The 26,175-nt window shown below is 31.9% G+C and overlaps 1 protein-coding gene and 1 non-coding gene across 5 annotated transcripts; both read left to right on the forward strand.

Moving 5' to 3' along the window:
* Positions 1–4,204: 4,204 nt before the first annotated feature.
* On the forward strand, positions 4,205–4,311 carry LOC121222742 (small nucleolar RNA R71). The gene has a single exon (XR_005920113.1). It is a non-coding gene; the product is annotated as a small nucleolar RNA R71 (small nucleolar RNA).
* Positions 4,312–16,507: 12,196 nt separating this feature from the next.
* LOC107914351 (protein RMD5 homolog) lies at positions 16,508–19,960 on the forward strand. 4 transcript variants are annotated; one of them, XM_016843246.2, is made up of 4 exons: positions 16,508–16,632; positions 17,056–17,100; positions 17,481–17,695; positions 18,452–19,960. In XM_016843246.2, the coding sequence occupies exon 4, from the start codon at positions 18,507–18,509 to the stop codon at positions 19,650–19,652; it is 1,146 nt and encodes a 381-aa protein (XP_016698735.1). In that variant the 5' UTR covers positions 16,508–16,632; positions 17,056–17,100; positions 17,481–17,695; positions 18,452–18,506; the 3' UTR covers positions 19,653–19,960. The 4 variants fall into 4 exon arrangements, with proteins under 4 accessions (XP_016698735.1, XP_016698734.1, XP_016698737.1 ...); XM_016843248.2 differs by lacking the exon at positions 16,508–16,632 and adding an exon at positions 16,651–16,908; XM_016843245.2 differs by lacking the exon at positions 17,481–17,695.
* The last annotated feature ends 6,215 nt before the right edge of the window (positions 19,961–26,175 follow it).

The raw sequence follows: 26,175 nt of genomic DNA on the forward strand, positions 1-26,175 counted from the left end.
GTTGCAACAATCTCTTCTAACCTGCAAGTTTAGGGTCATAGTTTAGAAATTTTATTGCCCAAAATGCTTTGTGTTCGATTTAAAGCGATAATTGACAACTTTTTCCATATACAAGTCTATAAGAAAATGTTCCTATGGGTGTTTTAACACAGTCCTATAAGCCCATAAAGTGTCATCTACTTTTAATGCCTAATCCTTTCTATTTGACTTTATAGTTTTTTCTAGGATACGTTTAAGTTCTCGATTCGCAACCTTGACTTGACCACAGTTTGAGGGTGATAAGGGGTAGTTGTTCTATGATGCACCCCATAGTTCTTAAGGACCTTATCAAATTGAGCGTTGCAAAAATGTGTACCCCTCTCACTAATAATCACTCTAGGTGTTCCAAATCGATAAAAGAGCTTCTTAAGAAATCAAACTACCACTCTAGCATCATTTGTAGGTAAAGCTTGAGCTTCTACCCATTTGACATATAATCAACTACTACTAGTATGTATTTATTACCAAAAGAGCTAGGAAATGGTCCCATGAAATCAATGCCCCAAACGTCAAAAATTTCACATGAAAGCATATAAGTTTGAGGCATTTCATCATGTTTAGAAATATTACTTGTTCTCTAGCATCTATCACAATAAGCAACATACCTGTTAGCGTCCTTAAATAGTGTGGGCCAATAAAACCTGATTCAAGTGTTTTATGTGCTGTCCTAATCTCACTGTAATGTCCTCCTGTCAGTCTTTAGTGGCAGTGTTCCAAGATTTTATTCTCTTCCAATTTTGTAACACGCTTTCAAATTACTTGATCTGCACATACACGAAAAAAAAGGGTCCTCCCAAAAATAATTTTTCACATCAACAAAGAATTGCTTATTTGCATGCTACGCCAACCCTTTTGGTAAGATGTTAGCAGCCAAGTAATTCACAATATCCGCAAACCTTGGGACTTCAAAATTGGTTACAACTAAGAGTCGTTCCTCAGGAAATAAGTCGTTTATCTCGTTCTCATAGAGCTTATTGATATGGGGATTCTCTAGTCTTGAAAGGTAATTTGTTACAAGATTTTCACCTCCCTTCTTATATCAAATTTCTAAATTGAATTTTTGAAATAATAAAATCCACCTTATAAGTCGAGATTTTGCATTGATTTTGTTAGAAGATAGCGAAGAGCAGAATGGTCAATGTATATGGTCTAAATTTATCGAATGTAAAAACTACAGCTAGCAATTCTTTTTCTGTAGTAGTATAATTTTCTTGTGCATCTGTCAAAATCTTACTAGCATAATAGATTGGTTGAAAATGCTTGTCTCTTCACTGCCCAAGAACTGCACCTATTGCAAAATCACTCGCATCACACATTAGTTGAAAGGGTAAATTCTAATTAGGTGCAACTATATTTTTCCTTAAGAGTATTAAATGCTTCTAAGCATTCCTGACTAAAATCGAATGACATATCTTTTTCTAGCAAATTAGTTAAAGGCTTAGCTATTTTAGAAAATCTTTTGATAAACCTTCTATAGAACTCAGCATGTCCTAAAAAGCTTCAAATAGCCTTAACTGAATTAGGGGGAGATAGTTTTTCGATGGTTTCAATGACATTTTTCCCAATTAAGCACAAGGTTCTTTTCCTCATATCTCATTAAAACTCGTTTTAAATTTTCAAAACAAAGATGAAAAAATTTACCGAATACTTAGAAGTCGTCCATAAATACCTTCGTAATGTCTTCTACAAGTTCATCAAAGATGGCTAACATGCAGCGCTGAAAAGTAGCAGGAGCATTACATAATCCAAAAGGCATTCTTCAATAAGAAAACGTACCATATGGACATGTAAATTTCATTTTTTCTTGATCCTCAAGAGCTTTCAGGATTTGAAAGTAGCCAAAAAGTCCATCTAGATAGCAATAATATATGTGACTAGATAATCTCTCCAACATCTGATCTATAAATGGTAGAGGAAATGGTCTTTCCTTGTGGCGTCGTTCAACTTCCTATAGTCATTACAAACTCTCCATCTTGTGACTGTTCTCATTGAAATCAACTCATTCTTCTCATTGGCCGCAACAGTTATGCCTCCTTTCTTAGAAACAGCCTACACAAGACTCACCCAAGTACTATCAGAAATAGGATAAATAACTCCAGCATCTAAAAGTTTAATTACCTCAGCCGTAACCACTTCCTTCATGTTAGGATTTAATTTTCTTTGAGCTTGTACACATGGTTTGTACTCATCTTCAATTAAAATTTTATGGGTGCAAAAAGGACTGGTCCCTCTAATGTCAGAAATCTTCCAGGCTATACTCTTTTATGTTCCTTCAACACTTGCAATAACTCATCTTTCTCATTTGGCTTTAAATATGAAGCAATAATCACTGGTAATTTAGAATTGTTTCCAAGAAAGGCATACTCTGGGTGATTTGGTAATTGCTTCAGTTCCAATTTGGGAGGTTCTTCAATAGAGGGTTTCAATTTTAATTCCTTGTTTACCTCAATGTCCTCATAATTTTTTTTGTCTCAGTGAAGACTCACTAGAGTCTAAATCAATTTTTATCTCACTTATCACAACATTATCGTCATCTACCTCCTCTCCTTGAACAAGACAGAGTTCTAACTTGTCCTTATGAACGATTTTCTGCAATGAATCTTGAATAACATGATCAATAAAGTCAATAAAATAACAGGAATTATCTTGTTCTCTAGAGAATCGCATGGCATCATAGATTTTAAAAATGATCTCCTCATCACCTACCCTAAGCACAAGTTTACCATCACCCATATCAATGATAGCCCTTGTAGTGCCTAAAAAGAAGTGACCTAAAATTAAAGGCACCTCAACATCCCCATCCATGTCAAGCACAACAAAATCAATAGGGAATATGAATTTATCTACTTTTACAAGTACATCTTCAATACTACTCCTAGGATATTTAATAAATCTATCAGCCAATTGAATACTCATCCTAGTGGGTTTTGGTTCCCCAAGACCAAGTTGCTTGAACATTTTATAAGGCATCAAATTAATGCTAACACCTAAATCAGCTAATGCTTTCTCAATGTTTAAACAACCAATAAAATAGGGAATAGTAAAACTTCCTGGATCTTTCAACTTAGTTGGCAGTTTATTTTGGAGAATAGTTGAACATTCTTCATTGAGTTCCACAGTGGATAGCTCTTCAAACTTTCTTTTATTTGTTAATAGCCCCTTTAAAAATTTTGCATATGTGGGCATATGTGAAATAACTTCAAAAAAAGGTAAGTTAATATGTAAATGTTTAAAAAGTTCAAGAAATTTACCAAATTGTTCATCCATGCGGCCTTTCTTTAACTTTGTCGGATATGGGATCGGTGGTTTATATTTTTTAAGCACTGGTGTTTGAATTTCTCCGGGTTTTATCCCCTCATCATTTGCCTTATCAGGTTCCCGTTGCAGCTTCTTTTCGGGTTCAACCAACACTTTCTCATTCCTCAATGTAACTGCTTTCACATGTTCTTTTGGGTTGGGTTCGGTGTTACTAGGTAAACTACCTTGCTGCCTTTCTGCAACCAATTTAGCAAGTTGTCCAATCTAATTTTCAAGCCCATGAATTAATGCTTGTTGATTTTTCAAAATTGTCTCGGTGTTTTGAAAATGAGTCTCTGACACAGAAATAAATTTTGCCAACATCTCTTCAAGATTTGGCTTATTCTCTTACTGATATGGTTGTTGAAAGCCTGGAGGGGGTTGTGATCTTTGGTTTCCTTGACCACCCCATGAGAAATTTGGGTGGTGCCTCCAACTTGCATTATAATTATTACTATAAGGGTTATTTTGAGTTCTATAATTATTACCCATATGATTTATTTACTCATTCTCCATGCTAGGACTGAAGGGTAAATATTATGGATTATTTATTCCACCTCCATTTGCATCGCATTGCATCACCGGATTTACCTGCATAGAAAGATATAAACCATCAATTTTTTTATTTAATATTTCTACTTGGTTCGATAACATGATGACTGCATCTAAATTAAAGACACCGGCTGCTTTTATCGGCTTTGTCCTTATGACTTGCCACTGATAATTATTCAGTGTCATCTCCTTATTGAATTCATAAGCCGCTTCGGGTGTTTTATTATTCAGAGTTCCACCTACTTCTACATCGATTAATTGCCTAGTTGAGGGATTCAAACCGTTGTAGAAGGTTTGAACTTGTAGCCATAGAGGTAACTCATGGTGAGGACACCTTCTCAATAAATCCTTGTATCTCTCCCATGCATTATATAAGGTCTTTGTATCGATCTGAACAAAGGAAGAGATGTCGTTCCTCAACTTGGCTATCTTAGCAAGTGGGAAGTGCTTTAGCATAAATTTCTCGGTCATCTGAGCCCATGTAGTGATGGAACATCGTGGTAAAGAGTTCAACCACTGTTTAGCTTTGTTTCTCAACAAGAAAGGAAATAACCGTAAGCGAATGGCGTTATCAGTGGCGCCATTAATCTTGAAAGTATCACAAATTTCTAGAATTAGTCAAATGAGTATTTGGGTCTTCATCTTGCAAACCATCGAATTGAACAAGCAGTTGTACCATACAAATAGTGTTCAGCTTCAGTTCGAAATTATTTGCAACAATGGTGTGTCTCGCAATACTCGATTCAGCCCCAGTTAGAGTGGGCTTGGCATAATCGTACATAGTACGAGGAACAGGAGCTGCAGCAACTACAGGAGGTAGTTGATTATTCTAATTATCACTTATCTCCTTAGTAATAGTAATGTCCTCTTGTTCGTCTACTAAATTTTGTCTACTCTACCCTGCTTCTTTACAGTTTTACGAGCTGTACTTTCAATTTTACTTTCAAATAACAATGGTCCTGACGGGTTTCTTCTTGTCATAAACTAAAAGAACCTGCTAGAAGCAAATAAAATAAAAATTAGAATGTAAAAATTAAACTAAAAACAAAAATATAATAAAATAAAATATCGCTAAATTAATAAAAACAAAGTGTTCCTAAATATTTTAGTCCCCGGCAACGGCACCAAAAACTTGATGGTCACTGAACTAACTATAAATACAACAAAGGCAAGCGCACTTATCGAACAACAGTATAGCTACGGTGAGTAAAGATATCATATCCACGAGGACTAAAAGTATTAGTAATTATCGTTTTCTTACTATTTAGCCGACAAATTGGAGTGATGTGTTTTAATCTAAAAATTACTAAACTAATTTAACTAAGAACGCAACAGAGAACGAATCAGGAAAATAATCGAAAGATAACCAATGAGAGAGACAATACCTAGGAAATATCCACCTAGACTTCTTCTATTATTACGAATCTAAATTAAATGACTTATTCACTTGTTATCTTGATCCGTAGAAATCCCTAAATTATGTTAATATCTCTTGACTCTAGGTTGATTAATTGAAATCTCTTTCTAATTAAAACCCCTATCGTCGCGTTAATTCGATCTATGGATTCCCCTATTAGATTTGACTCTAATCCAATACATTTATGTCGTCATATTTCTAGGATTGCATGCAACTACACTCAATTATGCTAGATCTACTATTAAATAGAGACTTTTCTTCCACTGAATTAAGCACATTAAACATAAATTAATATCCCAGAAATATTAAAACAAGAAATTAACACACATAATTGAGAACAAGAATCAAGTATTTGTCATGTAAATCAGAAATCAAATAATAGAATTCGTCATAGGATTCATCTTCCCTAGGTATCTAGGGAATTAGTTCATAATCTTGAATAAAAACATCTCAAAGTTAGAAAAAGTACAAGACATAAAGAAACTCAATAAAACTTCCAAAGAAATTAAAAGGAGATATTCAATCTTGATAAAGATCCACTTCCGAGTTGGCTTTGATGGTGTTCTTTGAGTTTTTTCTTTAATCTTCTCTGATGGCTCCTTTATTTTTTCTTCTGATTGGTATTTATAGACTTTAGCATGCTCAAAAAGCCTAAAAATTGCATTTTTCTGCGAGTGTGGGAAGCAAGGTGCGAAATCGACACGGGCTAGCACAAGGGCGTGTGTCCAGCTCGTGTGGCTCCTGAAAACAACTTTATTTGTCCAATTTTGGCTCGTTTTTCGCTCCCTTCGCTCTCAAATGCTCTCTTAAGTATAGAAACATGAATTTAAAGGATTAGGATCATCAAATTCACTAATTTGCATAATTAATCATCCAAAAATGCATTAAGAATGAGATTAAAATATGTTACTTTTATAGCTTACCAATATCCTGATTACAATAAAAAAAATATTAAGAATGATATAAAACATTGAATGAAATGGTAAAGTTGAAGATTTAAAATTTGTAGTGTTATTTTTAGAATAAAGCTTCATTATAAAAAAAAAAAAAAGTGGGGAGAGGGAGAGAGTACTTAAGTCTCAAGCCATTAGGCTTACCCAAGTACAATGAGCAATGAGAACAATGAACAATGAGAAAAAAAACATTATTTGAAATAGAGACAAGACAAAAGACATATTCAGAGTAATTCGCTTGAGATAAAGCCTCCCTGGCCAAAGCATGAGCCGCTTTATTAGCGCTTTGTAGTGTTTTTTTTTTCAAATTCCACTATAAGTTTTTACTTATTTATAAGAAGATAAAAACACTCTCATTATAATATAATTTATTTTGTAAAATAAATGGTATTTTTGTAATTTTTCAATGAGTTAATACACAATTAGCTCACGGTAACAACTCAATCAAAAGCTTAAATAATAATATGGATTAAATTTAATATTAAAAAATAGAAGCATCAACTATTTTGCCTCTATTATTTTTATAATAATATTAATTATTTTTTAAAATAAAAAATATTTTAATAATCTTGTAATTGAATTATGTAGAATTAACTTATCACATTGAATTCACTAAATCATTATATATATAATATAGTTACAAATATATAGAATAGATTATGCAATCTTTTTCAGTTGCATGAAATATATATAAAAAAAATACATATGATTTTTTGTTATGTATTTTATTTCAACTTAGAAAAAAAAACAATTTATTTATAATTAAAAGAAAGGAAAATACTGATTGTCCATGATATGCGGCAACACCGGGCTCAACTGTCCATGAACCTTGCATGTGATGGAGTCTGGTAGCTTTCAATTTCATAAATTAATGGCTTTAGATTGAATAATTTATATAAAGATTTTGGTTTTTTAAAGAAAAGTGAGAATTTCTGTCTATTTCTTCATGTTGTTTAATACCCAATACATGTGATATTGAATATTGATCAAATTATTTAGATTTTGCTACACAAATTCTTTTAAAATTCTGAGCCTAGATTCAATAATTTATGTTTGTTAATATAATTAGTATACAATGAGGGAGGTGATAAGGAGAATGTGATGGTGTTAGGTCAGTTCACTTAAAATAAGCGGTGACAAAAAAAAAAGAAAAAGAAAAAGGAGATGAATTAATGAGAAATAATGAAACAAGGAAGATTTAGTGCGTGCAGGTGAAGGCTTAAGGATATAGAAGAAGCCAAAAAGATACATTCTTCTGATGTAGATGGGGTACCGTCCAGGTGGTTCTCAGTCACCAAGTGATGGGAGGAAGAGGGTCATCCGCAATATTATCTCATGATTTCAGGTGTCCATGTCAAATAGGGGTATAATAATTTGTATATTTATTATACTAAAATATTGTATTTATAGTTTTTTTAGAATTAAGCGTGCAAAAAAATCCTCAAACCTAAAAAAAAAAACAGTTAAGCTCCTGTTTTTTTATTTTTGTACTCATTTAGGTATTTGAGCTTTCAAATTGCATCAAAAAAGTTTTAAAATTTTTTCGAAAAAAGTAATTAAGCCCGTACTTTTTTTACACTTAATTGGATAATTAAACTTTCAAAATGCATTAAAAAAAACCCTCAAAAATTTTTTTTTTTTAAAAAGAAGCAATTAAGCCTCTATTTTTATTAAAAATTAGAAAAAAAATTTATAAAACATTAACATCAATAAAAGTTATAAATATTATTAAATTTTAATAAAAAATTTAAATATTAAAAATTTAGTAAAATTAAAATATATATATAAAAATCGTAAAAAAATATAAAAAATTGTAAAATTTTATAAAGATCGTAAAGAATTATAAAATATGTAGAAATATAAAAAAAATATAAAATTTTATAAAGTTGTAAGAAAGTTATACAAAATGCAAAGAAATATAAATTTCATAAAAAATTATAAAAATTATCGTACAAAAGAAGCATTTTATAATTTTTTTCTATAATTTTTATTTTTTATCATTTTTTGTCGTGTGTCACCCTGTGTTGCGACACGTGATGACTTTAATTGAAAAGTTAATTTTTTTATGATTTTTATAAAATTTTACAATTTTTATTTTTTACAATTTTTATAAAAAAATTATAATTTTTAATAAATTTAAATTTTTTTTATTTTTATTAAAATTTAATAATTTTTTTAAAATTTATTATTTTTTATAATTTTTTTCTTATTTTTAATAAGAGCATGGGCTTAATTGTTTTTTGAAAAATTTTGAGGGTCTTCTTGATGCGTTTTGAAAGTTCAAGTATTCAATTGAGTGAAAAAAAAAGCAAGGGCTTAATTGTTTTTTTTTTTTTGAAGAAGTTTGAGGGCTTTTTTAATACATTTTGAAAGTTCAAGTGCTTAATTGAGTGTAAAAAAAAGAGAAGCTTAATTACTTTTTTTTTTAAGTTTAAGAGATTTCCACACTGTTAAAATTTTTTTATAAAAATTTTGATATTCGATAATTACATTAAATCTTAAATTAAATCAGTCTAAACGAAGGACAAAACTCTCGTAATGTCAAACCAAAAACTTTATTTAAAAAATATTAAATTTATTATCAGTCAACCTAATAAATATTATACTTTTATGCCGTATTTAATGTTAATAGGCTTATTATTTTATGTTATGATGGATAGTAGCAGCGTTATTTGTTTTAGTTGAACGTTAACACGGTTTATTCAGTAAATTTAGTTTGTTAAAGGCGTCTGTGGGTCTGGGCAGCAATTGAATTATATAAACTGTAGGTTTATTGAATAAAGAGAATGAAATTCAGTTAATTTTATTTGATTTACTTAATTGAAAAGGAACTACATCGAATTACATTTATTTTTGTTATAAATTTTAACATATCCAGTTAAATATAAAAGTTTGATTTCTCATTTATATTTATCTTTTCAATTTTATTCATTTTATTTAATTCAAACTATTGAACTGATAACAAAAAAGAAAGGGAAATAGAAACAATTATTTCAAGGAAGTACAAAAAGAAAAAAAACTGTCAATGAAGCATGGTAAGATTGAGGGTGTGGGAACTTTGAAATCATAAAATAATATCTAGATTTTCAATCAAATTTTATTTTTGTATGTGTAAATTATATTCAGATTTATTCTAATTTGTGTACTTTATAACAATTGTAATTATGATTTAACTTTTCAAAATAAAATGAAAGACATGAAAAGTATTGAGTGAGAAAAAACAAGTTAAACACCAACATCAAATTTAGGCCTTAGCCAAGATTATAGAGATATTGACTGAAATTCAATTAAGATGCGGTATTTTTTTCACTTCAAATTAGAACTTCATTAGGGTAATTTTTTATCTTCACTTTTCATGTACATATATAATTTCTATAATTATTAAGGGGTGCTTGGTTTACCGAATCTTAAATTATGTTTTATAATAAGATTACGGGAATGTAAGATTACGGGTGAAATGTGAGACTACATTATTTGATTCATTTAGCTGAAATGTAAAATTCTAGTTTTTAATTGATAGGATGTAAAACTACCTAAAAGCAAATTTCATTTTATTGTCATTGTTATAAAATATGTACTCATCAAATAATTAAGTCAGGTGTAAAGAGGATCCTAAACAGAAACTCCACCAAATTTTCAATTATTCTATAATCCTAATAGCCGGAAAAAAAATCCCTAAAATCCTGTAAAAAAAAAGAAAAGAAAAGAATTTGATTGAAAGCAATGACTTTAGTGACATTTTCTATTGAAACAACAATTTCAATCACAAACAACAAAGCAAATAAGCTTCAAACTTAATCTATAACAATAATTTTAAATTAATCGAATAAGCGTTAGCAATTGTTCTTAATAAAATAAATTAAACAAATAACAAAAAATTGAGATTTAAAAATTGAAAATTAAAAGTTAATTGAAACTTACAAACAATACAACACAGAAGAAGAGATCCGATGGTGGCAATTGTACAAGGTCTCATCTTTCTACCTATATCACTATATACTCTCTTTAATTAATTAAACAAGAATCCATAACAATTGAGAGAACCTTTTTAAAAACAAACAAATGAGGGAACCTATAACAATTAATAATGCAAGAATGCAACAAACATGAAGCCTACAACATAAATTGAAAAAATCCTACAACAATCAATAAACACGAAACCTACAACAAATATTCAAAAAAAAATCTCACAATGCAATAAACCATAAAACAATATGAAGATTTAACTATAAATTGAAAATATTAAACTTACCTAATTGGAGACGAGGGTGAATGCCCAATAGAGTGTGGAATCAAAATTGGGAGAAGGCTAGGGATATTGGTTTTCAAATTTACTAGAGAAAAACAGAAGAAAAAAAAAGAAAGAGGTATTTTGATTTTTGTCTTGAAATATAATTAAAAGGATTATATTGATAAATATAATAAAAATGAAGGGTAAGTTTGTCTTAAAATTTAGATTTCGCTTGTCATCTTAGATTACCTAAAAAAGAGACTAAAATGAAATTACACCCTATATTACGAGATGATTGTAATGTGAGATTACGGGATGGCCAGAATGATGAACTCCAAACATCACAATCTCATTTCGTAATGTAGGATTACGGGTTGTAATGTTATATTCGGCGAACCAAACGCCCCCTAAAGAATTTCTGTAAATTAATTGGAGTTAATTGTTTCTTTTTTTTGTGCGGATTGAGATTTAGTTTAAGTCGCATCTTTTTCATTACTGCAACTTGAAGGTTATTGATTCAAGTGCGCTTAAGTGTAGCATAACATACTCCATTTATTTATTTTGATGCATTTCGTAAACTACTCATAAATTCCTTCAAATTCTTAATTTGGGAGATATTATGCGCTTAAGCACGCTCAAATGTCACAGGGCTAGACCTTTAGTCTCGGAATTCATGCGGCCCTAGGCGGTTCCTTCGTTTCAAATGCGCTTAAGACAACCTAACTCCCACAAAGTGAGTATTCCCGCAGAATTCCTCCAAAGCACCAATTGCAGAAGCAACTCAAGCCAAAAGAATGTTCACAAGAAAAAAATAACCATAGAAAAATAATGCACTGGAGGTGTTTGAGTAAATGCTCTCAATTGTATTCACTCCCAAAGAATGTATGATACAATAGATAAGTTACAACTGAAGGGGAGACTCTTTATTTATAGTTGAGCTCCCCAGATACAACGGTCCAGCTATATTTACATCGACAAACTAGATGAAGTCTATCCCTATAATTAAGGGATTTACAAGATTGCATAATCAAATATAATCTAATCTTATCACATATTATTCTTCTCAATCTTCTAAGATTAGTTTCCTTATTTACCAAGGTAGCCTAATTTTCCATATCTGCTTCATTGGGTTATCTAGGCTGCTATATCAATTCTGTGAATCGGGTCAATTCTCGTAGGTCAAATAATCCCCATCTAACCAATAGACCTCTATTGAATGCATTTTGTGTGATGGTCAGGAGCTTTAAACTACAGCCCATGAAATTCTCCCCCACCCATTCTCACAACACCATTGTTGCAACCTCGAAATGGCACTGACTTGATTCACCTCGGAACTAACTCGATGCCTTAGCTCCTTCTAGACTAGTCTCACTATCGAGTTGTCCCACCCCTCAAAAAATTTTCCTCAACTTTTTTTGCTTCTTAGCTCTATCTGTTCCACTCATTGGACTTACCTCAATCGGGATGTTGAGAAATGTGCCTATATTTTAGTAAACATGTAACTGTTTTCTATTTATTTGAATGATGAATAAATAAAGAAATTTAATTTCACATTTCACTATTATGTCTTTTATATTTTGCATGTATGGCGAAATTGTGATAAGAAAATATTAGCTCATTGATTGTCTAAAGTTCAAACTGAAGATAAGTGGCATTGTAAAGAACGTTTACATTACAAGAGAGACGACTTACTTCAGTAGATAATCTAAATGAGTCTATAATCTCGTAGAATAATCAAAGTGAGCATTTTATTTAAATACTGAGAAGGATTACTTTGTCGTCTACAATTCCAATTGGGAAGATGGCAAGTCTTGGCTATCAGAGCAGTTAACTCCACGAGTAGAGACATAGATGTATTCATTGGTAGAATGATGCATTGGATTGGACCCAAGATGAATCAATTCTGAATCCATTTGTGGATTAATTCACCTGTGAAATTCATGGTATGATTTACCTAAATCTTGAGTTAGTCACTGACCATGCGTATGCAACTCATGTGCTTTGATAAAAGTGAAGGCTTATGCTCTAAAGATGATCGAGCCCATAGCCGGTATATTGGGTACATGACTTTTGTATGGCATGACTTTACTAGAAATAAGGGAATTCATAGTTCAATTAAAGAGTTAATGATATCTTCTCATTGGCATTGTGTGGATTGATAAATATGGAGCGTGGCCACGAGTTGCTTATTCTCGAATGAGCAATTTATCAAAGTTATTTGTTGATAGTGGTCATACTAATTATTAAGAAGACATAATGCTGACAATGAGATGAAATAGGATTGTATTGAGTGAACGGATTTAACTCAAAGGAATCAAGGATATCATATGAGAGTAACACACACATAACAAGATCATTGGACAAAGCAGTTGGATGAATTGCTTTCGTAAAGAGCATACAATAAGGAGTTTTCAATCATGGTACTTCTTGTGGATTGAGTAATTGTATATTATAGGAACGATGCTTCTGGACATAATTACAATCACTAGAGCCTAATTGTATATGTCCGATTGGTCCTTCCACTAGCTCAACAAAAACTCGATCGGACTACATTTGAATCAAAAGAAAATTCTACGAATTTGGGAATAAATTAATTGAGTCAATTTATTTTATGTGGAATTAAATTAGATGGTTGTAAGAATTATTCAACTAGAGACTTTGATTAAAGAATTTTCTTGAAAAAATAATTTGAAAAATCTAAGTGATTTTTGGAAAAATTAATTTTGATCAAGTAAAATTTAATTAATCAAATCATTTAAAATTAATATCATATTTTTGGTAGTTAATTTTCAAGTTAAAGAATTGGCCCAATGGGTAGTTAAACTTGAAAATTGGGCTTGGGAGCCCAAAACCGAGACCAAGACCCAAAAACTAGTCTAACCGGGCCTGGTATGTGAAACCGGGTCGATGGTCCAACCGGTACCTAGATCGAACCGATCGGGTCGTCATTGACCCAGACCAAACTGGCAGCAATCGAATCAGCTTAGGTGCCATAAGGATGTTGCACCTGCATCATCGGACATGGCTGTACTAATGGCTGCAACAGCGGTGTCCCGATGGTCGGTAGCGATTGATCGTCAATGGTTAAGTAGTGGAAGAGTTACACTCCTACTGGAATTCTACCGGAAAATTTGATTTCAGATTAATTATTTCAAAAATAATATTATTTTAATAATTTAATATTAAATTTAGTTTAATACTTATCTTAATAGTATTTTATTAATTTAATGTTCAAGTTATTATCTTAATATTAAATTTAATTTAATGTTTATCTAGATAAACATTAAATTATTTTAATAAAATTTAATATTAAAGTAATTAAGTTTAATAATAGTTGAACTCTCTAAACTCTTCCTATATAAAAAGAGCATTGGGTCATTATTTACACACACTTGAATTCAATAGAAAGTTGTAGAGAGAAAATTCTCTAAAACAATTATTCCAGAAAATTTCTAGAGAAATTTTTCTGATTTACAACTTGACCCAAAATTTTAGAGAAATTATAAAATTACCCCACTGATAATTTTTGTGAAATTTTTTTTAATTTGAAGTGAGCCCACACTCGGCAAACGTGAGCTTGAGGATAGCAGAGAAGACTACTCAATCAAAGCGCTCATCCTAGATGAATCGAAAAGGTACAATTTTGATTAAGTGTTTATTACTTTAGATATCACAATCAAGATCTTGTTTTGGAAAATAATTGAAAGCTCTGGTTTTTCCTTAAATTTATTTTTCACTACGTTTTCTAAACCTGTTTTTTCCAATAATTGGTATCTGAGTCGGGTTGTATTCTATCTATAAGTATAAACAGATAATCAAAATAAATTCCTCTTCTTCTTGAATGATTTAATTACATAGAAAGTGACATTTTTTAGATTTTATGCATGTTTTGAGTTATATATGGGAATGGATGTGATATTATATATTTGTTATATAACTATTTTTTGTCGAGGTTGTGGTTCTTAGGAAATAGACCGTGGACTATCATCTCCACGTATAACTATATTTTTTTAAATTTCATAGAATTCTTGTGAGTTAGAAACGGACATAGGACTTAAATTTAATTTTTCCAAAAGAAGTTCATGACGAGGAAAAGATGCGATGGCGGTTGAAGAACCAATGAATGCCTTGTGGTGAAAAATTATGTAATTTTATTTTTCCATTTATTTTCTAAAAATAGAACCATTGAAACCTTAGCTAGAAATTTTATTTTAATTACCTATCTTATTATATATCTGTTTTATATTTTTTTATAATATTTATATTATGTGATGTTATAATTGTGATATATATATGAGATGATCCACAGTTGATCGATTAAAAATAAGAACTGTGGTAATGAGAAAATACATGTGTTGTATTGTTCTATTAACTTTTTTAAGTTATTCGATAATTGTGAGAAATGTGGTCATGAGAATGTACATGTCTAGGATTGGCTCTGGCTAGGAAAGGATTGGTTTTTAAGCGGTCAAATTTGACTCACCTCCCTTTCCTAGGATCCTACCTGGTGCACGGTTCACATTCACTTCTTCAGTTTTTCCCTTAAAAGAAAAATTGTGGAGAATCAAAATTGTTTGTTTTTATGATTGATTGATTGATTCTTGTGAATGAACGTGAATATTATAAAATTGTCATAGCATGTCATGCATATATTGGAAGCATGTCACTTAGATTAGGTAAGAATGCCACTAGGACTATTGCATGATCATTCTTGAAAGTTGGGATAAAAAAACCTTGCATGTATTTAAAATATTTAGTGGAGAAAGTCATTGAACAATACCTACGGCCTCCATTAATGGTACGTAAGTGATAGCATGATAAATTTTCAAGTCGATACCTACCCTGGCCGCACCCCAAGGTATACTTTGTCATGTGGGTTCACTAGATGAGATTTCCTTTTAACGAAAACTAGCTATGCATGACTTTTAGAGAGATTGTCCCAAGCTGACTCACAAATGAAAGCATGTTCATGATGGGTGTTGAGTCAATAGTTACACACTCAAGATCATCTCTTATAAAATAGTTTCCCAAGAAATTATATTTAAGCTAATATTAATCATGAACATTTGGAGTGTGGAAAAAAAATAGCCAATATTAATAGATATTCCAAGTTATTCATTCAATAAGCAAGTTTTAATAGTTATTGCAACAATGGTTTTGCATAATTACATTCGAAGACATGCTTCGTCAAATGATGAGGATTTTCGAGAATTTGAGAATATACCCGACATGCCAGTCTCTTCAAGCCAGTTTGACAGAGGTGAATCGAGTTCGTCTAATAGAGAAAGTGACCTTGAAATCACGATGTTAAGGGAAACCATTGCAACTAGTTTAATGAATCCATATTTGTAAAAACATTTTGTATCATAACCTAATTTCTAGTAATAATGAAACTTGTTATGTCTTATGTTACTATTTTTTTTATTAAAATTTATCCGTTTAGATACTTTAAAATTTGATCCAAGTATAATGTTACTATTTGTAAAAATAATATTTAACATTGTTATAAAAAATATTTAACTATAAAAAATTAAAAATAATTATCATTTTATCTAATAAATAATTTAAATTAATTATATAATTCATTAAAATATTGGAAGATACATTTTAATATTTTATTAAATGAATTTATAAATTCACATATTTTAATAATTTTAAAAATTTTAAATAATTTAAAAAACTTCTATTATATATCAATTCTAATCCGATGTCCTTAATAGTCATTTTTATTCTCACCTCACCGCTACAGCTGCGTTTGAATCCAAACACACACTCCACCATTGTTTCTAATCTCACCGCTACAGTATCCAATCTCACCGCTACAGTAACTAATCTCACCGTCACCGCTATTTTTAACCTCACCAGAGGCAAACACACCGTCCATCCAAACTAGCCCTTAACCTCTATCCATAAAGAGAATCTTGAATCTCTCAAGGTGTAGCCCAAGGGCCAGGATACATGATCCAGTCCACAAATGTCAAAATTCCATAAATACCCTCAATTCTTAAACGGGATAACAAGTAAAGAATAACGTAAAACGGCTAAGCCCTTTTCAGCCATTTCCTCCCCTTTACTCCTCCCTCACAGGGCGTCTACTTCCCCACCAAGGCTTTCCCTTCACTGATTCGATCCTCCGCAAATTCGTACGGTCTTCCATTTCTTTCTTTTAAAAAGAAACTATCATTCTAATTTCATTTTTTTTCCTTAAATTAATTTTTATTTACTTTTTAATTTCCTCTCATTTACCTTAATTTTTTCTTCAATCTCATGTGCCTAGATGAAATAATTATGGATTTATCGGTTTTTTTTTTGTTTTTGAACTTTGACGCTTTAGTTTTCCCGATTGATTTGTCACTCGATTTCATTTGAATTGCGTTTTAATTGTTTCTTCGTCTGGTTAAATTGTTGATATGGCTCAGGTGAATTTTTTAGTTACATTGGTGATATTAATTTGACCTACATTCTGAACTTAAATTTATAGCTTTGAATCATGCATTGAATGTAATTCTTGTTGTAATTTTCAGATTGATTTGAACATTGAATTTTGATTATTAATTTTGTTGCAGGAATCATATTTCCGGTCTCACTGTACTCGCCGAAGTTTAATATCGGTAATTTGAGATTTATCTGTTTCTGTTTCGATTGCCTTTCTTTTTTCATTTGTTAATTGTGATTTGGTTTTTTGCGCAGTTTTGTAGCTATTTTTGGTTAACTTCTTCTTAGAAGAGTTTTTTCGTTCTATCACATGAATTATATGAAATGCCACTTTGAAATAGATTGTTGGTATTAAGTTGTAATTTTGATTATCATAAGCTTTGGTTCATAAGAAGTTCAATATACGGACAAGTACTTTAACCTCGTTGGAAATTAACTTATTTGATATATACCATGCAAACCTGTAGACCATTCTCATCTTCAATGTTGATACTAATTTGTTTGCGCTGAGACTCAGATTTGTCTTCTCGACTTTGTTTCTGTTTATGTTTGGTAGGGCGGATGGAGATGGGGAAGGATGGAAAATATTTTAATCCAATGGCTGAGATTAGAACTTCTTCCTTTGTCCACCCTTCCAACCAAATGAAGTGTAAAAGTCTAAAATAATATGGAATATGTAAATCAACAAACTAGGCTTTTTCCCAACATGTATGTGGGGTTGGCTATACGATATATATTTCACCACTATACTTATTCAAGGCTATGGTCTCGGTAAGCTTATTGAAATTGAAGTTCTTCTTCTTCTTTTTATTCATTTGTTTATCTTTGGTGATTTCTACTGCATCCTTCTTGGCCTCATTCCCCTGTCTTGAAATTGGTTTCTGTTGTTCAAATCATATCTTTCCGTTTGGGTATATTGAAGTATTTACGGATCTAAACTACCTTAAATCTGTTTTTTCCTCATTTTGTACTCAATGCTTCTGAAGTTGCGGAATTGATTTAAGCACTTTTTAGCGTGTGATCTTTCCTTGTGCCAAAGCTATATGTCTAGTTTTATGGATTTTAAGTTAATAGACTAAAAACTCTTCCAAATGTATTTAGACTAGTCCTATTCTTATTAAGCTTTCAGTTTTGCTCTCCTATTTAACTATAATAGTGAATTGAGCATATGCTCAATGTTGTTCTTGAAGCCAATTCATTGTGATATGCATTTTCTAGAATTAGTACCATTTTATGCAAACCTATCTTTTCTAATGCATTTGAGATTGTACCAAATGAGAAACCATGCATCTGTGGAGTTATCTTTCCTCCCATATATTATGCACTTTCCTCCTCTTCCCAAGTTTATTTGAACATGTACTTTACCTTTCATGCTGTTGATGCCTTTGCTGTTCCGGCATGAGTTGCATTTGTGAATATGTTAGCTGCATTTTTTAGGTCTTATTTTCTTTTTTTGCTGCCACATATATGAAGTTCTTTGAAATTAGAATTTTTCAATGATACAAATTCTTAATTGCTTTTTTGCAGGTACTCTTGTAGCAAGATTCTAATATAACAATTGATACAGTGGATAGAGGTAAAAATGGAATTGCATAGCCTGAAAGATTCATTTGATCGTGTTGCAAAGAAGCGAAAGGTGTCCTATTCTAAAACACATGAAGTTACAGACCTGATTGTTCAGGAAATCAATAAGGCAATCAAGGTGATGCAGTCAAGCACCCTTGAATATAAATCAGAACTAGCTGAATTGAAGAAAAAGTTACAGGAAGTTTCTCCACTCAATCAGCTAGAAGGCGCCCAAAAGGAACTGAATATAGCACTGATAAAGTATCCGAAAGCTCTTGAGAAAGTGTTTAATCGTGATATATCCAAGGCTTATCAAAATATTGAGTTTGATTCCCCTATAGTTAACCAAATAATTGCCAGTCATTTCTACAGGCAAGGGCTGTTTGAGGTTGGTGATTGTTTCATAGCTGAGGCTCAGGATGCAGAAGCTGCTGTTGCTATGAGATCACTTTTCCAGGAACTTTATCAAATGCTCGAAGCCATGAAGAGTCAGAACCTGGAGCCTGCCCTGAAATGGGCAGCTGCGAACTCTAATAAACTGAAGGAAAATGGTTCGGACCTTCAGCTGAGAATCCATCATTTGCAGTTTGTGAAAATATTACAAAAGGGAAGCAGAGATGAAGCACTCAAGTACACAAGAACCAACTTTGCTTCTTTTGCCGGAAACCATATGGCTGAAATCCAGAAACTCATGGGGTGTCTCTTGTATTCTGATAGACTTCATGAGTCCCCATATGCTCATTTATTATCGCCGACCAATTGGGATACGGTAACCGACGAACTAACCAGGCAGTTCTGCAATCTTCTGGGGCAATCATACGAGAGCCCATTGAGTGCCACAATAGCGGCAGGAATTCAAGGCTTGCCACCTCTTCTCAAGTTTATGACTGTTATGGCAGGGCAGAAGCACGAATGGCAATCAATGAAGCAGTTACCCGTGCCGGTAGAGTTAGACAAGGAGTTCCAATTTCATTCAGTATTTGTCTGCCCCGTAACCAAGGAGCAATCAACTGACGATAACCTACCAATGCTTATGTCGTGTGGTCATGTGCTGTGCAAACAGTCTATCAACAAGATGTCAAAGAATGGCTCGAAAACTTTCAAGTGCCCATATTGTCCAACTGATATTGATTTGACGCAATGCAGGCAGCTGATTTTCTGATGTATGAGGTTATATTAAAAAAAAAAAGTTTCCTTTACTGAATTGATAGTGTGGAGAACTAGTAATTGGTGCGATGTGGCGGATGTGAAATGATGACAATGCAGGTCAGTGATGGTGTCAGTGTTTGTTGATGAACTTGTAAATAGACATTCTTTCCCACATTCATGCTGGTAATAGGAAAACCAAGTTGCTTTATAAATTTCTCCAAAACAAATGGAAGATAATGATTAGGTCATATCAAAATGATACTTAAATCATTAGTAGTGTGTATACAGACGTACATAATGTATATATAAAAGATTTTAGCATCTCTGTTTTCCTTGTTCTCTTCGTAGTACTTCTATAGGTTGTGTTGCTTTTGCTCTCTATTTCTTCTGTGATCGTCCTTAGACTTCCATCTTTTTCTGTTTTGTTATGCCCATCGTGTAATAAATCCGAGGAATGAAAGGGAAAGAATGATCCTTTCATTTGTTAGAGTAGAGAAAGTAAAGAAAATAGAGTATCCATTGTTTTGTTTTCCCTTGAAAGTTTAATTTTTTTTTTTTCAACTTTTGAGACTTACTCTCAATTCCTGGAAAGCTAAGGAAAAGAAACAAAAGGTGTAAATATGCCAAACGTTTCTGAATTCTTTTTAAATTTAAAAATTAATTTCCCTATACTTTAATTTTGAGGCATTAAGTTCTTATACTTTTTTATTTAAAAATTTTGGTCTCTTCATCTAAACGGTGTCCTAACGTAAAAACTTTTTTAGCACAATTATAGTATTTTGTTAATTTAATCATTACAGTATTTTTTTTTCATATTTTAAATAAAATCATAAAATAAAAAATATGAAGAAAATAAAAATTCTTTAAAAGTAAAAAAAAATTAAAAATTTCAAAATTCAATATTATCTAAATCGGATCGGACTAGCCAGTCGAATTGGGAACCGCTAGGATATCAGTTCGATGAGAGATAAAAAATTGATTGACCCATAAACTGGTACAGACTGGTTGAACCGAGTTAAAAAATCGATTGAACTAGTAGTTGAATTGATTTCGAACTAGTTTAACCAATTGGTCCCAAAACAACTAGTCTGACCGATTAAAAGTAAATAAATTATTAAAAAATATTAAAAATTATAAAAATCATTTCAATTGTCAATTTAACTGGTTTTTTTAGCTCGGTTAAACCAGCTCAGACTAATTCATGAGTCAACCCTTTTTTTTACTTCTCACTGCATCGATACCCCAGTTGGTTCTTGATCTAATCGGTCCGGTCCGGTTTAGATAACATTAAATTTTGGAATTTTTTTATATTTTAAAATAATTTTATTTTTGAATTTTTAATTTTAAAGAGTTTTTAATTTTTTCCATTTTTTTTTATTTTTTTAAAAATTATAACATTTTATTTTTTTTGTTTTTGTTTAAAATAAGAATAAATAAATTTTAATTTTAAAAAATACGTACTTTTGAAGCGTATGGACCAAATTGACAAAAACATATAAATGTTGAAGGCTAAAAAAATTAAAAAAATTTTAAAAACCGATTTACCCGCGAACCGATAAGGAGTGGTTGAACCGGACTAAAAAATCAATTGAATTGGAAATTGAACTGATTTTTTTATAATTTTTTAATTTTTTTATATTTTTAATATTTTATTTGCTTTGAACTAGTTGGACCGATCATTTTGGGAGCCAATTGGTTAGATCAGATCGAAATCAATTCAAATGTTTGTTCAACTAATTTTTTTAGTTTGGTTCCGCATCGGTTCTCGAGTCAACCGATTTTTTACCTCTTATTGGACCGATATCCCAATCAATTTCCAGTCTGATTAGCTGGGCTAGTCCGAGTTGGATAACATTGAATTTTGGAATATTTTGCTATATTTTTTAAATCTTTTTATATTTTTTTGAAATTTAAAATGTTTTTAATTTTTCATAATTTTTTATTTTTTGAAAAATTTAAAATTTAAAATTTAAAATTTAAAATTTAAAATTTTTTATTTTTTATTTTTTATTTAAAATATGAAAAAAAAATTATTTTTATGTATTTTTAAATAGTAAGGACCAAATTGACAAAAAACTATAAATGTTGAGGGTTAAAAAATTATTTTATCATTGATATTGTTAACTTTAACGACAAAAAATTAAATGGAGGGACTAATATTTTAAATAAAAAGATACAGGGACTCAATGTCTCAAAATTAAAGTTTACATTTTGAAAAAGTATAAGAATTTTTGGCATATTTAAACTAAAACAAAATAAATTTGAAGATGGAAAATATTTCTTGTTGTCCTCTCTTTCTTTTATAAATAATTTTATGAAAAAATTATAATTGTAAAAAAATATTATAATAATATTTGGATAAACTTTATTCAAAACCCAACCTAAATAAAAATAAACTCAACTAAATTTAAACTTAATATAGAGGTAATAATATAGGTTGAAATTTGAATGTTGCTCGTACTTGGCAGTTGGTCTAGGATAGCTTAGTTTTTTTTTTTAACTGTATTAAGAATTAGATTTATATATTTGTTTAACTTTATGAATTTCAGAATATCTTTGTTATTAATATATTCTATTTGGACATGTTTAATTGAAAAACAATTTTTTAATTTTCTAGTTTATATTGTTATAGATCATTTTATTAAAAGAAATATGGTTTAAGATAAATCATGTTTAATTATAACACTAATTATCATATTATTAAATTAATATATTATATAATTATATATTTTATATTATCATTAATTTTAGATTTTATATATTTTAATAAATATTATTTTTTATATATTTATAATATAAATAATTATAGTCTCCAATTGGTGAGGATCAATTAATGGGGGTAGAGGTTCATGATCATCATCCTGGGATGGTGAGTCATCTGGCCTTGTGTGCTTCGTTCAAGGAGATGGTGGTGGGATCAATAAAAAAGGGAGTGTTGGACATTCAAGAGAATGATGAAGATGATGTTTAGTTGCTTAAGGAGGATTTTACGGTTTGGGGTAGAAAGATGATATTTCGATTGTCGTCAATTAGGTTCTTTGACCGAATCCACCAACTCTTTACAAAAGAATGTCTAGATCGGTTGTTGTGAAAATTTTGGGGTAGAAAGATCGAATATCAAGCATTGTCAAATAGAATCTATAACTTATAAAAACCTTCGAGTCTTATAAGGATTATGGATTTGGAGAATGATTATTTATTGATAAAGTTGCAATCGGAACAGGATTATGTTAGGGCCCTTACTGAAGGTCCGTGGTTAGTATATGGACAATACCTTACAGTTCAACCATGGTCGGAATTTCTCTACGGGGCAACATTTCCCTTCTAGTATCGTAGTTTGAATATGCTTTTCGGGTATTCCTGGGTTTATGTATAGAAAAAGTGTGATAAAGTCTATTAGGGAGATGATTGGTCGAGTTATCAAACTAGATGATAATACAGAAAATGCGCAAAGGGGACGCTTTGCTCGGTTGGCGGTGGTTCTAGATCTTAAAAAGCCATTAATCTCTAGAATTAAAGTCGACTGTCGAATTTAGAGGGTAGAATACGAATCCCTTCGTAATGTGTGCTTTATATGTGGTCATTATGGTCATATGAAGGAGTCCTGTTATAAACCGTCCGAACGAGGTTGTTCTGATGAAGATATAGGTACGTCTACATCAAACGCGCAACCACAAGTTCAAGGAGAGAAACGTGATGTTGCGGAGAAGTATGGTCCATGGATGCTAGTTGATCAATGCCCAAGGAAATCTGATCAGAAAACCAGGAATGGAGGTGAGGAAACAACTAGTTTTAAGAGATCACGTTTTAATGCATTGACAACTTTGAGAGACAATGATTCGGCTGAAAATCATGTGTTGAAACTCGTTAATTCAACTAATTTAAAGGGTAAGGGGCTGGCAGTTTACGGTAATCCATTAGGTGGAGAGGATTCTAATGTGGAGTGTGAACTGTTGCATGTTAATGGGTTGGATCGATTGGGTCAGACTAATGAACCTAGTAAGAAAACCCAACACCGTGGCAGTTTGTCCAAAATTGTTAGAGGGCCTATGATTAGTCCTGGTCAAGTAAAAGATCTAGGTCAAAATATTCAAGCCCCATTTGTATCATCTGACAAGGAATTTTTCCCCCAAACGGTGGTGCAAGATCTTTCGACAGCTATTAATCCTTCTCGATTGATAGAAAAGAAAGCTGATGGCTCAATTTTATTGATGGAAAAACAATGAAAACCACTCTTAACGAGTCAAACCATTCAGTGGTTGCTTTTCTTTAGAACAAGATCCCGAACTTCCCCACAGATGTAGCAATATTTTCTAGTTTAATGATGGTAGCTAATGGTCGCGCTTTAGTTCATAGTAGTCAGTCGGAGGGGAGTTTCAAACGTGTTAAAAAACCATTAAATATTCTCAAGGGTAAAGGTGGTACGTTCAAAGTCTGAGGCTTAGCCTGTGTTCATTTATCAGAAGCAATGAATAAAATAGCTGAAAGGCTTGGGGCAAATGAGTCACCTTCTACGTCTGATATAGTGGAAGGTGTTTCGTCGGGTACTGTACGAGCGGACACAGCCTCTGTTTGAGGTCAATTTGGTTCTGCTTATAATCTTTTCATTTTTATGATGTTACTGAATTTCTTTATTTGGAACTATCAAGGTTGTGCAAGCCCTAAATTCACAAAGGTTATCAAAGACTATTTTAATGAACATGAAGTCGACATAGCTTCTTTTCTTAAAACAAGGGTGAGTGGTGTTAAGGAAGATAGGATTAGTTCTAATCTTGGTTTTAACTACTCCTATAGAGTTGAATCTCGAGGTTACTCAGGTGGGATTTGGATTGCTTAGAAAAGTTGTATTGAGGTCCAAATACTTCAAAACGATCCTCAATTTATCCATTGTCGAGTTAGGAAGAAGATGAGGGATCAGGCCTTACTAGTAACCTTTGTTTATGGAAGCCCAAATAAACAGAAGCGTTTGGCCTTACAGAATTGTTTAAACAGTATAGGTCAGTCTGTCAATGGCCCTTAGATGTTGGCGGGAGATTTTATTGCGATTTTGTCACCGGATGAAAAGAGAGGTGGTCGTCCGGTTACTTTTGGTTGCATTATTTCAAGAATTTATTCAGTTGAATACCTTAAGGGATCTTAGTTTCAAAGGTCCACAATTCACATGGCGAATAAGGTCTATATTTGAAAGACTTGATAGGGCCATCGAAAATCTTGAATGGTTCCGGCTATTTGCATCTACTGTGGTATACCATCTATCTCATTTGAAGTTGGATCATAGGCCAATTTTGATCTCTAAGAAGCCTTCCATGATGTCTAGATTGATTAGGCCCTTCAATTTCTTGGCTTCATGAGCATCCCATCCTTCTTTTAGCCAGCTTGCTCGAGAGAGTTGGAAACATGGAACAGATGTATCAACTTCCTTACATTCTCGTAGTTCAGATCTTTGGAAATGGAACAAAGAGGTTTATGGTCATATTGGGAAAAGGAAACGGGATCTTGCTCGTCGTATTGGGAGTATCCAAATGGCGTTGGATAGGAGGTGCTCGAAATTCCTCTTAGATATGGAGTTGGATTTGAGGATTGAGTATGAAAAGACCCTTGATGAAGAGGAATTACTATGGAGACAAAAATCAAGAGTGGAATGGTTTCAACAAGGTGATCGTAACACAAAATTCTTTCACAATAAAACACTAAGGTAGAGAAATTCTAATAGAATCTCAGCTTTAAAAGTTACTGGTTGTTTCGTTTTTCAGTTCCCTTTATTCTCTTAATGACGATAGGCATGCTATATTTCCTTTACATGGCTTTTCCTACAATTGATTCGATTAACATGGATTACCTGGGTAGGGATGTATCCAAGGATGAAACTTGAAGTGCTTTGTTCAGTATAGGGTCATTGAAGGTTGGGGAATTTTTAGGGGACACAGCCTATGGTTTTTCGTCGTGAGGGTGCACCCCCAACCCTCTACACGCGAGGGAGACACAGCCTATGGATTCGCACCCCCTACACGCGAGGGAGAGCATTACTTTAGTCACTCAATAACCCATAAGTGGGTTCTCAAATATATACATATCTCACAGTTGGTATTTAACCAATGTAGAATCTAAACTTTTCTTTTCCTCAACAAATATTCACAAGTGGCTTACTTTGAGCATCAATTTCTCATTCATCACTCATTCATTTTGAATATATGGTATACAGTTATAAAGGTCTCATGTAGTAGAGTATAAACCATAATTTTATGATTCAACTATCCACCTTTACCAATCTAGCCTCAAAGTTTTCAAAAATTAATTTTTTTCCAGCAAGACTCAAGTGTGATTTCTTCGAAGATACTTTACTTGATACAAGAATTCCTTTTTTGTTGAATCAGATTATTATGGATTGTGTTTCTTCTGTACAGATGCAAATAGTTTGGAATGGTAGCCTTTCTAAGGAGTTTGTCCCGATGAGAGGTATACAACAAGGTTGTCCTCTTTCCCCTTATCTGTTTGTTCTTTGTATAAAGAGACTGGGTCAGCTGATTCATAAAAAG

This window comes from Gossypium hirsutum, chromosome D10, assembly GCF_007990345.1.
Source record: "Gossypium hirsutum isolate 1008001.06 chromosome D10, Gossypium_hirsutum_v2.1, whole genome shotgun sequence".
Taxonomy (NCBI): Eukaryota; Viridiplantae; Streptophyta; class Magnoliopsida; order Malvales; family Malvaceae; genus Gossypium; species Gossypium hirsutum.